The sequence below is a fragment of the Megalobrama amblycephala genome, linkage group LG12 (assembly GCF_018812025.1).
Source record: "Megalobrama amblycephala isolate DHTTF-2021 linkage group LG12, ASM1881202v1, whole genome shotgun sequence".
NCBI lineage: Eukaryota > Metazoa > Chordata > Actinopteri > Cypriniformes > Xenocyprididae > Megalobrama > Megalobrama amblycephala.
In genome coordinates, this window is record NC_063055.1 from 18,406,505 (window position 1) to 18,418,352 (window position 11,848).

Sequence of the window (11,848 nt, forward strand, 5' to 3'; positions counted from 1 at the left end):
TTTATCTTTATATGTTTATTTAGGTTTTATTCAAGAGGCAACTTCTAGCTTTATTTTTCTCCCGTGTTAATTTGTCTTTATTTCAGTTAAATATAATTAGGATTAGGTTAGGGTTTTGGTCTGTTTAAGGGTGATTGTTCCTTTCTTTGTGCTTATTGTGTGGTCTAAAACACCAGACAGTGTTCGTGAACCCCTCTTCTCCTCCTCTTTTTCCTCATCGTTCATCTTTTACTGAGCTTCCTTTGAGATCCTCGATTGTTTCATTTGCATGGATGTCTTTCTACTGTTGGATGTTGTGTGACTGCAAAGACTAAGAGCAGACATTTTTCATAGAGGTCTATGATAACTGTGGTTTTAAACGCTGCTTGTGAATGTTCTGCATATTCTTATCAGTAACTGGGTGCATGATTCACTGCTATCAGCTACATATACACTTCTGATTAAACTGGCATGGTCTACTATTTACTACTATCTTAACAGCCATTTGTGGAAGATAACAGAAAAGTGTTTTGCGATACCTGCTTTTGAATTATTTTGATTGGTAGTGGATCATTCCAGTGAAGTATTACGAGTGAGTTGCTGCATGTCTGTCCAGGAAAGTTCTGTATGTTTTTACAGTAAAACAGCAATGTTTTGATCCTTCCCTTGTTCTTTTAACATGCATGCCCATTTCTTACTACTGTTTTCAGTATGCTCGTATATTACCCCACTTGTGTGCTGTGCGGCAGATGATTTTACTGTATAGGGAACATGCGTTTGTATCAGGTGTGATTAGCATTTTTATGAGTTTATTATGTTAATATGTGTTTTTTGCTTCCCTTTAAAAAGAAATCATATATCATGCAGTCATGTAGCAGCATACTTGATACAATTTTCTGAACATGCCTCTGAAGAAATGGATTAGGCTAAACGTGTTAAAGGTCTTTTTGGGTTTTAGCTGTACTTTGGTTTCTGTGTGTAGCAGAAGCTTGCCCTCTTCTGTGTTTCAGATGGTTATGGAGGACGAGAACGGCGGTCTCCAGACTACTATGAGGAGTCGGAGCCAGAGGACTCCCGAATCTTTGTGGCCATGTTTGACTATGACCCAATGTCTATGTCTCCCAACCCTGATGCTGCTGTAGAGGAACTTCCCTTCAAGGAGGGCCAGATCATAAAGGTTTGATCTGAACTCACTGATTCTCAACCGCCATTTAATTCCACAGCTTGTTTTTTCTTTTGTTTTTCTTTTCTTTGCTCTTTTCTTTTCTTTTCTTTTCTTTTCTTTTCTTTTCTTTTCTTTTCTTTTCTTTTCAGGGATGCATCTTTACAGAAATGCTGACTGATACCACTAATTTATAATTATATTTATATGCTAATCTATAATTGCAAATATTAAAAGTACTGATTATTAAATTATATAATATAATATTAACTTCTAAATATACATTTTTGAGTTTAAATATTTATTAAAAATATATATATATATATTTATATGGCTTTATTATTACACTAAGTGCAAATAGTGTCCCTTGTTGGCAAACGCTATTTACACTAGCTCCGCCCACCAATGTCTGGTTGGGACACTCAATTTTAGAAAAAGACGCACAGAATTCAACGTCTTCAGTGGCGCAGCAGTAGTGAATATGGCTCATAGTCCACACGGGTCACGGGTTCGAATCTGCCTTTTGCCGAGCTCACTCTTTTCCATTTTCCCATCACATTTTACACCAGCAAGGCATTTCTTTTTAATAAAAATAATGTTCTAAAAGTGGAAATAAACTGCCTAACGAGTGTTTAATAAAAGTAATTATTGGGTAGGGTTAGGGGAAGGTGTAGGGTGGTATTTTATTTTCCCAATAAGTCAGCATCCATTTAATCATTTTAATAAATATAATAATTTACACTCTATGATATTATCACATCCTGTTAATGTACAAAAATACTGAGGTGCAAATAGTATCTGCCAGTATAAAGTAAAATAGCTTTTAATTACAATTTACACTTATTGCAGAGAACTGCTGCTTTTATTGGAATCTATTGCTATTTTCACTTATTGTAAATAGCATATCGGTAAGAAAATGCTGCTATTGACACTTAGTGTGTTGTTATATTATATATTTATATATTTTTAGTTTATTATATATTAGTAGAAGTATTAATTATATAATAATAATTATTATAACTATATAAAATAAATTATTTTCTATTTTCTATTCTTTTTGACTGATACCTATAATTGATAAAGATATTTGTTTTTGTCAATATAATTGCCAGTATTAAAAATACTGATTATTAAATTATTAATATATATTGTAAATATGTAGCAATATATAATGAGCATATATTAAATATTCTTTATTTATATCTATACATATTTATATGGCTTAATCATTTGTTTTGTATTTATTTAATATTTAAAAATTGTGCATAGCTTATTTATATTCAAAATCTATTATATTCTAATTCTATTTAGGTATGGACTAATACAGGAATTTTGACTGATACCCATAATTGAAAATTATATGTATTTATGTACCAACATAACTGCCAATATTAAAAATACTGATTATTATATTATAAATTATAATAGTAATTTTTTTTCAATAAAAGCTCATTAATATATGATGAGTATATAATTTATAGTTATACAGTAGATAATTAATCAGTATAATTATGTTATATCTATACATATAGTATATATATATAGCTATGTATATAGCTTTATTTTGTATAAATAATACTGTGCGTTGCTAGTTGTAAGTTCTGTTCTATTACATTCTAGTGAAAGTTCATTGCTGTCTTGCTATTCCAATGTACTTATTTTTATCTTCTGAAATCAGTGGCCATTTACATTTATTTAATTAGCAGACACTTTTATGCAAATTAAAACAATATAAGGATAAGTGAATAATCCAAGATAGAAAACATTAGAAGTGTGCTACCGTACCAAATCGAGTAGAGGACATTAGAGAGAGTGTAATTAAAAATGCAATGAAATGAGTTTAATTATGGCCCTGCTGTGTTGTCCAGGTGTTTGGAGAGAAGGACACAGATGGATTCTATAGAGCAGAGGTCTGTGGCCGCAGGGGGCTCATCCCCTGTAACATGGTCTCCGAGATCCAGACGGATGATGATGAAATGATGGACCAGCTGCTCAAACAGGGGTTTCTTCCTCTCAACACGCCCATTGAGAAAATAGGTATGAGCTAACAGGTAGTTTGTGCTGACCCTCATTTTCTGCCCTCTCTCTTTCTTTCCTCTGTTTAGATTAACATGGTGCTAGTCTGCCAATCCTCTACCTGTTCCATAGTTTTCCTTTTAGAACCCTTAAATGGATAGTTCACCAAAAAAATAGAAATTCTGTCATCACTCATGTCGTTTTAAACCCATATGACTTTCTTTCATCTGCGGAAAACAAAAGAAGTCATGTAGCAGAATGCCAAAGGCAGAGTATTCCTTTAAATCCTGTGCCTTCCTTGCCTTCATCCTTTCCTCTCTCTCTTCCATTTCTTTCTTTCTTTCCTCTTTTTTTTCTCAAGTGAACTGTAATAGGTTCAAAGATGGCCGTTCAATTAATCGCAGGTCTCGGAAATCCAAGAGAGGTTTGTGCCCCCATCTTTTCTTCATCAGTTTTCTCATTCAGATCATCTTCTTTTCTTTTTCACTTAAGTGCCTTTTCACAGCTCACCTCCTTCATCACTTGAATGACACTTAAATGTGAGCATGACTTATTCTTCTGTTCCTACTGACACCTCATACAGGGAATAATGCAGATTGAATAGTGGGCTCCAAAGGTCTGAAGCTACTATTGAAAATGTCTGAATTTTGTATTTTAGGGTATCCTGTGCTTTAATGAAAACAGGATAATTTACACAAAAAAGGAGTTCACATGATCAATGTCACTAATTTACTTTGATTGGTGACCTAGTACAAAAACTTTATTTCCATTTTAAAGTGAAATGTGCAATATATAGTCTAAGACATTTGGACCCCACAGCTCAGAATAGTGGACACTGGGAAACTTGTCTACTTACTACTAAATGTGCCTTCTGTTTTTTCATACCATGACTTGAGTATTTATTTTGAGCCATTCAAGAAAAAGTGCTGCATGTGTCATTTTGTAGAATTTGTAAAATCATTTTATTGTCCTAAAAAAGCAGTCCAATTATAAAAATGGTTAAATCCAATGACTTTTTTGATTCTGTAATCTTTTTAAAATAAAATAAATGACACTTCACCTTGAAAGTTGGTAATATGCAACTCTGAATTTACTACTAAATGTGCTTTCTATTTTTTTCAAATCATGACTTGAGTATTTATTTTGAGCCATTTATGAAAAAGTGCTGAATGCGTTATTTTGCAGAGTTTGCAAAATCATTTTATTGTCCTTAAAAAGCAGTCCAATTATCAAAACTCATGCAATCTTTAGAAATATTTTAAAGCTAGGGTAGACACTTTTTGTTATACAGGTTGAAACTCTCTTCACATCCTGATAGCGATAAATAATAGAAGTGGTCTAAAAATATATATCTTCTGTGGAAGTCTCAGGACCAAAAAAATGTTTGTCCAATCATTACATTCAGTCCAAATGCAATAATAGGACGTCCTATCTGCCTGTGAACATATGTGTTTGCATACCTCCACGCAGACATCACATGTCATCTGCACGTTTCATAAGGCTATGCAGAGCTGTAGACAGACGTCAGTCGCGAGCGCCACAAACAGCAGCCACCTTTTACATTTCCTCTTGAACCAAAACAACGACCTTGTTCACGTCCTCGGACTCTGAATTATACATTTCTATAGCAACACTATCAATGCCGAAATCGATCTGCAGCAGTCAGGTGGTACAAGTCAGAGCGCTAAGTTGTTTACATTCATTATTATTGTAATGTTATGTGCTTTGAGACACGAGGCAATTTAACGCCGTCTCTCGTGACGCTTTGCAGACTCTGCTCTGGATTTGCGCATTCATGTGTTTTGGAGGAGGCGTGGCTTTAGAGAGCTCTCTGATGGGAGGGTGGGACCTTATGCTTTTAAAGCTAGCTAGCTATTGCTAGCCTCTCTGAAATTGCCGACCCTACCTTTAACATTGAAAAAAAAATGACACCTCACTTTGAAAGTTGGTAATATGTAACCTTCATTAGAGGGCATAAAATAACATGAATAACATCGAATTCTTGTTGTCATCATGACAACCAGGCTTGCTGTCATAAATCATGATTTCCTTTTTATATCTATATTTTTGTGATTAATTTTAATTATGAAAATAAATATCAAATAGTACTTTGTTTTGTTGTTGTTGTTGTTTTTCTTTCTCTCCAGAACTTATTTATTTGTTTTATCCATCTATTCTTGCAAATTTTTTCTCAGAGAGGAACAAAAGGAGTGGAAGGCAGCACCCGGTGTCGACGCGGAGGATGGTGGCCCTGTATGACTATGATCCCAGAGAGAGCTCTCCCAATGTGGATGTGGAGGTACTAATGGAGTCCCTTTTGTCTGGGCTTTCTTGCACTTATGGTCTCATCCCATAAGCTTTTGATTTTACGCTGGATTGCCTGGATGTCTGCCTCTGTAATAGCCACCAAATTCATTTTCAGCCTATTGTCTTTGCTTTTGTGGCTACAATATGTTTTGTATTTTGTATGTTACTATTAATTCGGATGGCACATGGCAGCTCTAAAGTATTAGTTCTGTTTAAAGACAGTTCATTCAAAAAAAAAAAAAAAATGTGTCATTACTCACTATAATTTCGTTCCATGACTCTGTGCTAACAGGTTTCCCAAATAACGCCCCTGTCTGCTAGTGTTATCTTTTATTTTTTATATTTTCTGTTTTCATTTAGTTTAAGTTTTAGTAATTGTTAGTTGTATTCATTTTATTATGCACTTCTGTCATTTTTATTAGCTTTTAATATTTCTATTTAGCTTTTTTTTATTTCAGGTTTAGTTTTAGCAATTTTAGTTCTTAAATTATACTTAATTATACTTAAATAAGTTTAAATAAAACTTAGCCAGGTAACATTTCTAATTTTAGTTAGAAGTTTAGTTTAGTTAAAAGTTAAACATTTTAATAGTTCTAGTTAATAAAATCACTGGTCTGCCGTTGGTTGGAAAACAAATAGTCCCATGACTCCCACCCAAACTCATGCTATTGGTTGAGCCAATGTAGCTCTTTTGGCTTGGACAGTAGAAAGCATCAACAAATTAAACTTCACCCAGTTGCTAATATGCACTTCTGAATTTATCCATTAGAGGGCATAAAAATAGAATAACATCAAATTGGGCGATTCATGTTGCCATCCTGACAACCAGGTCTGCTGTCATTCATAAATCATGCTGTGCTTCTTCTTCTTTCTTTTTTTTTTTTTCTTTTTCTTTTTTTACATATTTACTTGTTCATTTTAAAAAAGATCTTAATCATAAAAAAAAAATCTAAGCAGAAAAAGAAATAGCACTGTTAAAAAACAATACATTTAAATGAACATAATTGGGTGAAAAGTGTCCTCAGTAGTAACACCCATCAAATTGGTCCAGTTCAATTTAAAGAAAATCTCAGAGAACAAACAAGATTAGATCTACTAATAATTCTACATTATTAATATAAGTAGTCTTTTCAAGTCTTTTACACCCCATTGTCACTTACTGTCACCTTTGCATTGCCGCTGGCGCACAGGCCCACTATGGGGGCAGCTTGCAGAGTGAGGAGGTGAGTGTGGAAGGAAGTAGTGAGTCTATACTCACTGGGCTTGTGCCAAATGACACTCTTGTTTCCTGCTGAGGGAGCTCACTACACTGCATCAGCACCTGTACTGTCTGTTGACATCTCACTTATGGGGCCTAAGCATCATAATGCATGCACAATACATTTGCATTCTGTAATAAATGTGTTTTAAAGCCTTCATAATTTGCTTGATGAATGATTCTCTTAGGAATAAGCATAATAGGATGCCTTGTATTCCACAATGGTAGTATTAGTGTCATGCTTTAGTGAACAAAATATGCATTTAAATGAATTCCAATGTATATGCATGCATTTATTGGATATTATGAATCATTATAATGCATTTATGAAGGCTTTGTGGCAGGCTGTTGTAAAATTTGCTCTGCTGTAAGTGAGTGAGTTCCTATTAGTGGAATATGGAATGGTTATTTGTGAAAATGAGATCTCTGTGTGTGGTTTTTGCTGTTGTTGGACTGGAGGTAAAGGGTTACACAATCACTGTGGTTTTGTGAACACGGCTCCCAGTCTGACAGAGAGGACCTGCCTTGCCCAGTGTTGGTTGATCTGTGTTTGTATTTCATTAGTTTGGTGGATGTTGTTTTGGACCTGAACTAAAGAATGTTGCTATAAAATATTAGATTTCTTTTTCATTCTAATGGGGAATGTAGAGTCTCTTTTTTATTATCTGATATTTCTTAGGTTTAAGGAGTATAGAGTTAGGCCTATGCCTTGTGTCTGTCAGAGATAGACAGACAGAGAGACAGATAAATAAATAGATGGACAGAAAGACGGACAGACAGATAAATAGATAGATAGACTGACAGACAGACAGATAGATAGAAAGTCGGACAGACAGACAGCAGATAGATAGATAGATAGACAGACAGACAGGTAGATAGATAGATAGATAGATAGATAGATAGATAGATAGATAGATAGATAGATAGATAGACAAATACACAGATAGATAGATAGACAGACAGACAGACAAACAGATAGATAGATAGATAGATAGATAGATAGATAGATAGATAGATAGATAGATAGATAGATAGATAGATAGATAGATAGATAGACCAATACACAGATAGATAGATACACAGACAGACATACAGACAGATAGATAGATAGATAGATAGATAGATAGATAGATAGATAGATAGATAGATAGATAGATAGATAGATAGATAGATAGATAGATAGATAGATAGATAGATAGATAGATAGATAGATAGACGGACGGACGGACAGATAAATAGATAGATAGACTGACAGACAGACAGACAGACAAATAGATAGATAGATAGATAGATAGATAGAAACAGACAGACAGGTAGATAGACATACAGACAGACAAACAGATAGACAGATAGATAGGTAGATAGACGGACAGACAGGTAGGTAGATAGATAGACAGACAGATAGATAGATACACAGACAGACACACAGATAGATAGATAGATAGATAGATAGATAGATAGATAGATAGATAGATAGATAGATAGATAGATAGATAGATAGATAGATAGATAGATAGATAGATAGATAGATAGATAGATAGATACACAAACAGACAGACAGGTAGATGGATAGACATACAGACAGACAGATAGATAGATAGATAGATAGATAGATAGATAGATAGATAGATAGATAGATACACAGACAGACAGACAGACAGACAGACAAACAGATAGATAGATAGATAGACAAATAGACAGATAGATAGATACACAGACAGACACACAGATAGATAGATAGATAGATACACAGACAGACAGACAAACAGATAGATAGATAGATAGATAGATGATAGATGATAGATAGATAGATAGATAGATAGATAGATAGATAGATACACAGACAGACACACAGATAGATAGATAGATAGATAGATAGATAGATAGATAGATAGATAGATAGATAGATAGATAGATAGATAGATAGATAGATACACAGACAGACACACAGATAGATAGATAGATAGATAGATAGATAGATAGATAGATAGATAGATAGATAGATAGATAGATAGATAGATAGATAGATAGATAGATAGATAGATAGATAGATAGATAGTGGTTGTAACTGTTGCATTTTTGCATATTAAATTAGCTCTGTGACAGTTATGAATCTAACATGTTTTACTCTTTCTGTTCTTCAGGCTGAACTGACGTTTTGTGCAGGTGATGTGATCACAGTGTTTGGAGAGATCGATGAGGATGGCTTTTATTATGTGAGTAGTTTATTCACACCATCTGTGTTTATGGTGCAGACACTACACTATTCTGCAAATGCGTTTTCCTCAGTGGCCAACATTTAAAAAACGCCTAATGCTGATCGTCCACGTTTGAGGTTATTCCAACTTTCAGCCTTGAACACAGGAGAGCAGCAACACTGGGATTTAGCCATAGGTGCGTGATGTCCTCTGTTTTCCATTCAGGGGGAGCTCAATGGACACAAGGGTCTGGTCCCCTCCAACTTTCTTGAAGAAGTGCCTGATGACGTGGAGGTTTACCTCACCAACACCCCGAGCCGTCACCCCCAGGACCACCCGTCCCGGACAAAGAGCAAAAGGGTACATCCTGTTTCACACTAGCCCTCTGTCATCCATTCGCTCTTTTTTTAATCTCCTTCCTGCTCCGCTGTTTTTTTCCTCTTCTCCGTCTGTGTTTGTGTTGTGTGACAGCCGGTTGCTTTTTTGATGGATCATTGAAGGAAAACAGAAAACAAAAGAGAAATGAAGACAGCTTACTAAACAGAGACATACCGTTAAATACAAGACTGAGGAACCTTTATTTTTATGTCAGATGCTCTGTGGAAGCGTTCGAGGAGAAATGTGAACTGTTAATGAAATTGCATATTCATAAAGCATTGTTTGAAAAAAAGAATTCACGCAAAGAGACGTGCCAGATTATTAGTTGTTTATTGTTATTATTTATGGAAAAAGAAGCACTAAAAGACTCTTTATTATTTTTTACATAATTCACAAGTGAAGCATTGTAATTGATGCTTTATGAATGTAACTGTGTTTAAACGTGAAATCAATTTATAATAGAGGAGATAGTTTTGATGTACAGAGAACTGAAACCATGTAGAACTGTAGAACTGCATGCTTTTTCTTTCAGAATGCTTCGATGCCACCGTGAAACTTTTTTAGGTGCTTTAACGGATTGAGACCAGTTAAAAAAACAAACAAAAAAAACAAACCTTAAATCCTTTTGTATATGTTTCCAAAAGAATTGTTTTTGTATATTGCTGATATATAAGACTATCAACTTACAGAGAGACACAAAACAAATGTTCTAAGTAGAGAGAGGTATCAAGAATGATTTTATCTGTAGATGTAGATATTGTACAATGGACTGTAAAAAAAAAAAAAAAAAAATGATAAGAAAAGAGAAAAAAGAAAATATAATTGCTGATGGATGTTCTGTTCAATCATCAGGACCCATCAAGGTTTTTCTGTACTGAAAGTTTGGTGATTTTTTTCTCATATTCATTGTGAAGACAATTGAGATGCATTACATCATGGCATTGTTTTTTTTTTCCTCACTTGCTTGGCAAAACAGAAGAAGAGTGTTCATTTCACTCCGTAACGGCTCAGTATCTGTCACGTAAGTGAGCAACAGAGGATACAACGAATAACGCTGTCCTCGTCTAATGCATACGACACGGGTCCTTATTACTGTTGCACCTGGTTGGCATAAAACACACACATATGGCACATTAACACCAAGCATTTACACAAAAAAAAAAATGTTACAATGTTACATTATTACGCATTGGCTCTAATTGCTCAGATGGAAAAAAAAAATCAATTACAGAATTTACTTGTAGATTTTTAAAATTACATTTTTACATACTAATTATAAATATTAATATTTAAATGTTTTATTAATATTTTATTTGTATGTATAACTCAGTTTATTAATATATAATTTTTATAATTTTTGTAATTTCAAAATTTTAATATTATTTCAAATATATAATTCAAATATTTAATAAATTAAATATTATTTAAAATGTTTAGTATATATATTTTTTAGAAAACTAATAATACTTGGAAATATATATTTGTAATATTTGTTATGAATTAAATTTTATCTAGTAATTTCACACTAAAATAATGTGTTAAACACACAAACTGAGATTGTCCTCCTCCTCCAAAAAACGACCCTATAGGTCGTTTTTTTCAAGCACCTTATTACGACCTATATTTACATTTTAAAGTCATGCGCCCTCTAGCCGGCGTAAAAATAATGACAGTGTCGTGTTACGTCTGTCGTGACGTATGACCTTCGTTACCAATCAAAATGCGTGTTCATTTAAATGCAATATGTGGACTTTTTACACGGTCCCTTACCCACCATTTGCCCTATTTCCATTTAGCAAAATTCATTTTTATTAACGACTACAACCACCCCACCCCTAAACCTACCCTTAGTGATTTATAGTGCATATACACTTTATGAGCACATGCTTTCCCTGGGATCGAACCCAATCTTGCAATGCTCAAACAATTGAGCTACGTGAAACCTGAAATATGACGCAGATAAAAGGGTACAGTGCATTAAAATCAAAGTGTCCTGTTGTCAATAGGGGCGCCACTTTAGTAAACGTTCCTATGCGTTGTATTTCAGGGAAGCGACAAACAACCTATATGGGCGTATTGGTTGGAGGACATATTGCACAAATTTGCATTCATACAGATACATGCACAGACACAAGCACAAGGCACATAACTCCTCACTCTTCAAAACACACCTATAATTCTGATGACCTGGAATTACCATCTCATAAATTTACGCATCAGTTTCACAGTACTACAAGAGCGCTGTGATTGGTCCACTGCTGTCAATGCATTAGACAGGCACAGCTGGTATCTTCAGTTGTTTCTCTGGGTGTTGTCCATTATAATGTTCGTCTTTCATTGACTCCTACTGTAAGTCATAAGAAGCTATAAGGCCATTGTTGCACGGTCAGAATTGGACCCCTGACCCCCTTACCCCCACCCCTTCTCTTTTCTAATGTGTGCAGTTTAGTAGATTCCTAGTGTAAGCCCTGGGACAAACCCTCTCCTCTCCTGTAGTCGTGCACCCTATCATACCGCACCGAGCACGAATTCACACTATTTCAATTTTGA

At 34.4% G+C, this 11,848-nt stretch overlaps 1 protein-coding gene across 34 annotated transcripts in view; it reads left to right on the top strand.

Annotated features, from left to right (window-relative positions):
- The window catches only part of rimbp2b (RIMS binding protein 2b), a 187,755-nt gene that overhangs the window by 173,004 nt on the left and 2,903 nt on the right, over positions 1-11,848 (top strand). For 15 of the 34 annotated variants that reach the window (XR_007187407.1, XM_048209372.1, XM_048209376.1 and 12 more), the window contains 7 exons: positions 990-1,156; positions 3,010-3,178; positions 3,519-3,581; positions 5,353-5,456; positions 6,655-6,687; positions 8,867-8,938; positions 9,146-9,280. Coding sequence is in view for 30 of the 34 variants with exons in the window: in XM_048209372.1 (XP_048065329.1) it covers positions 990-1,156; positions 3,010-3,178; positions 3,519-3,581; positions 5,353-5,456; positions 6,655-6,687; positions 8,867-8,938; positions 9,146-9,280 (743 nt within the window). In the remaining 4 variants the exon portion in view is untranslated. Of the gene's footprint in view, positions 1-989; positions 1,157-3,009; positions 3,179-3,518; positions 3,582-5,352; positions 5,457-6,654; positions 6,688-8,866; positions 8,939-9,145; positions 9,281-9,391; positions 10,505-11,848 lie in introns of those variants that run through there. The other 19 variants (XM_048209378.1, XM_048209371.1, XM_048209386.1 and 16 more) reach the window with 7 other exon arrangements.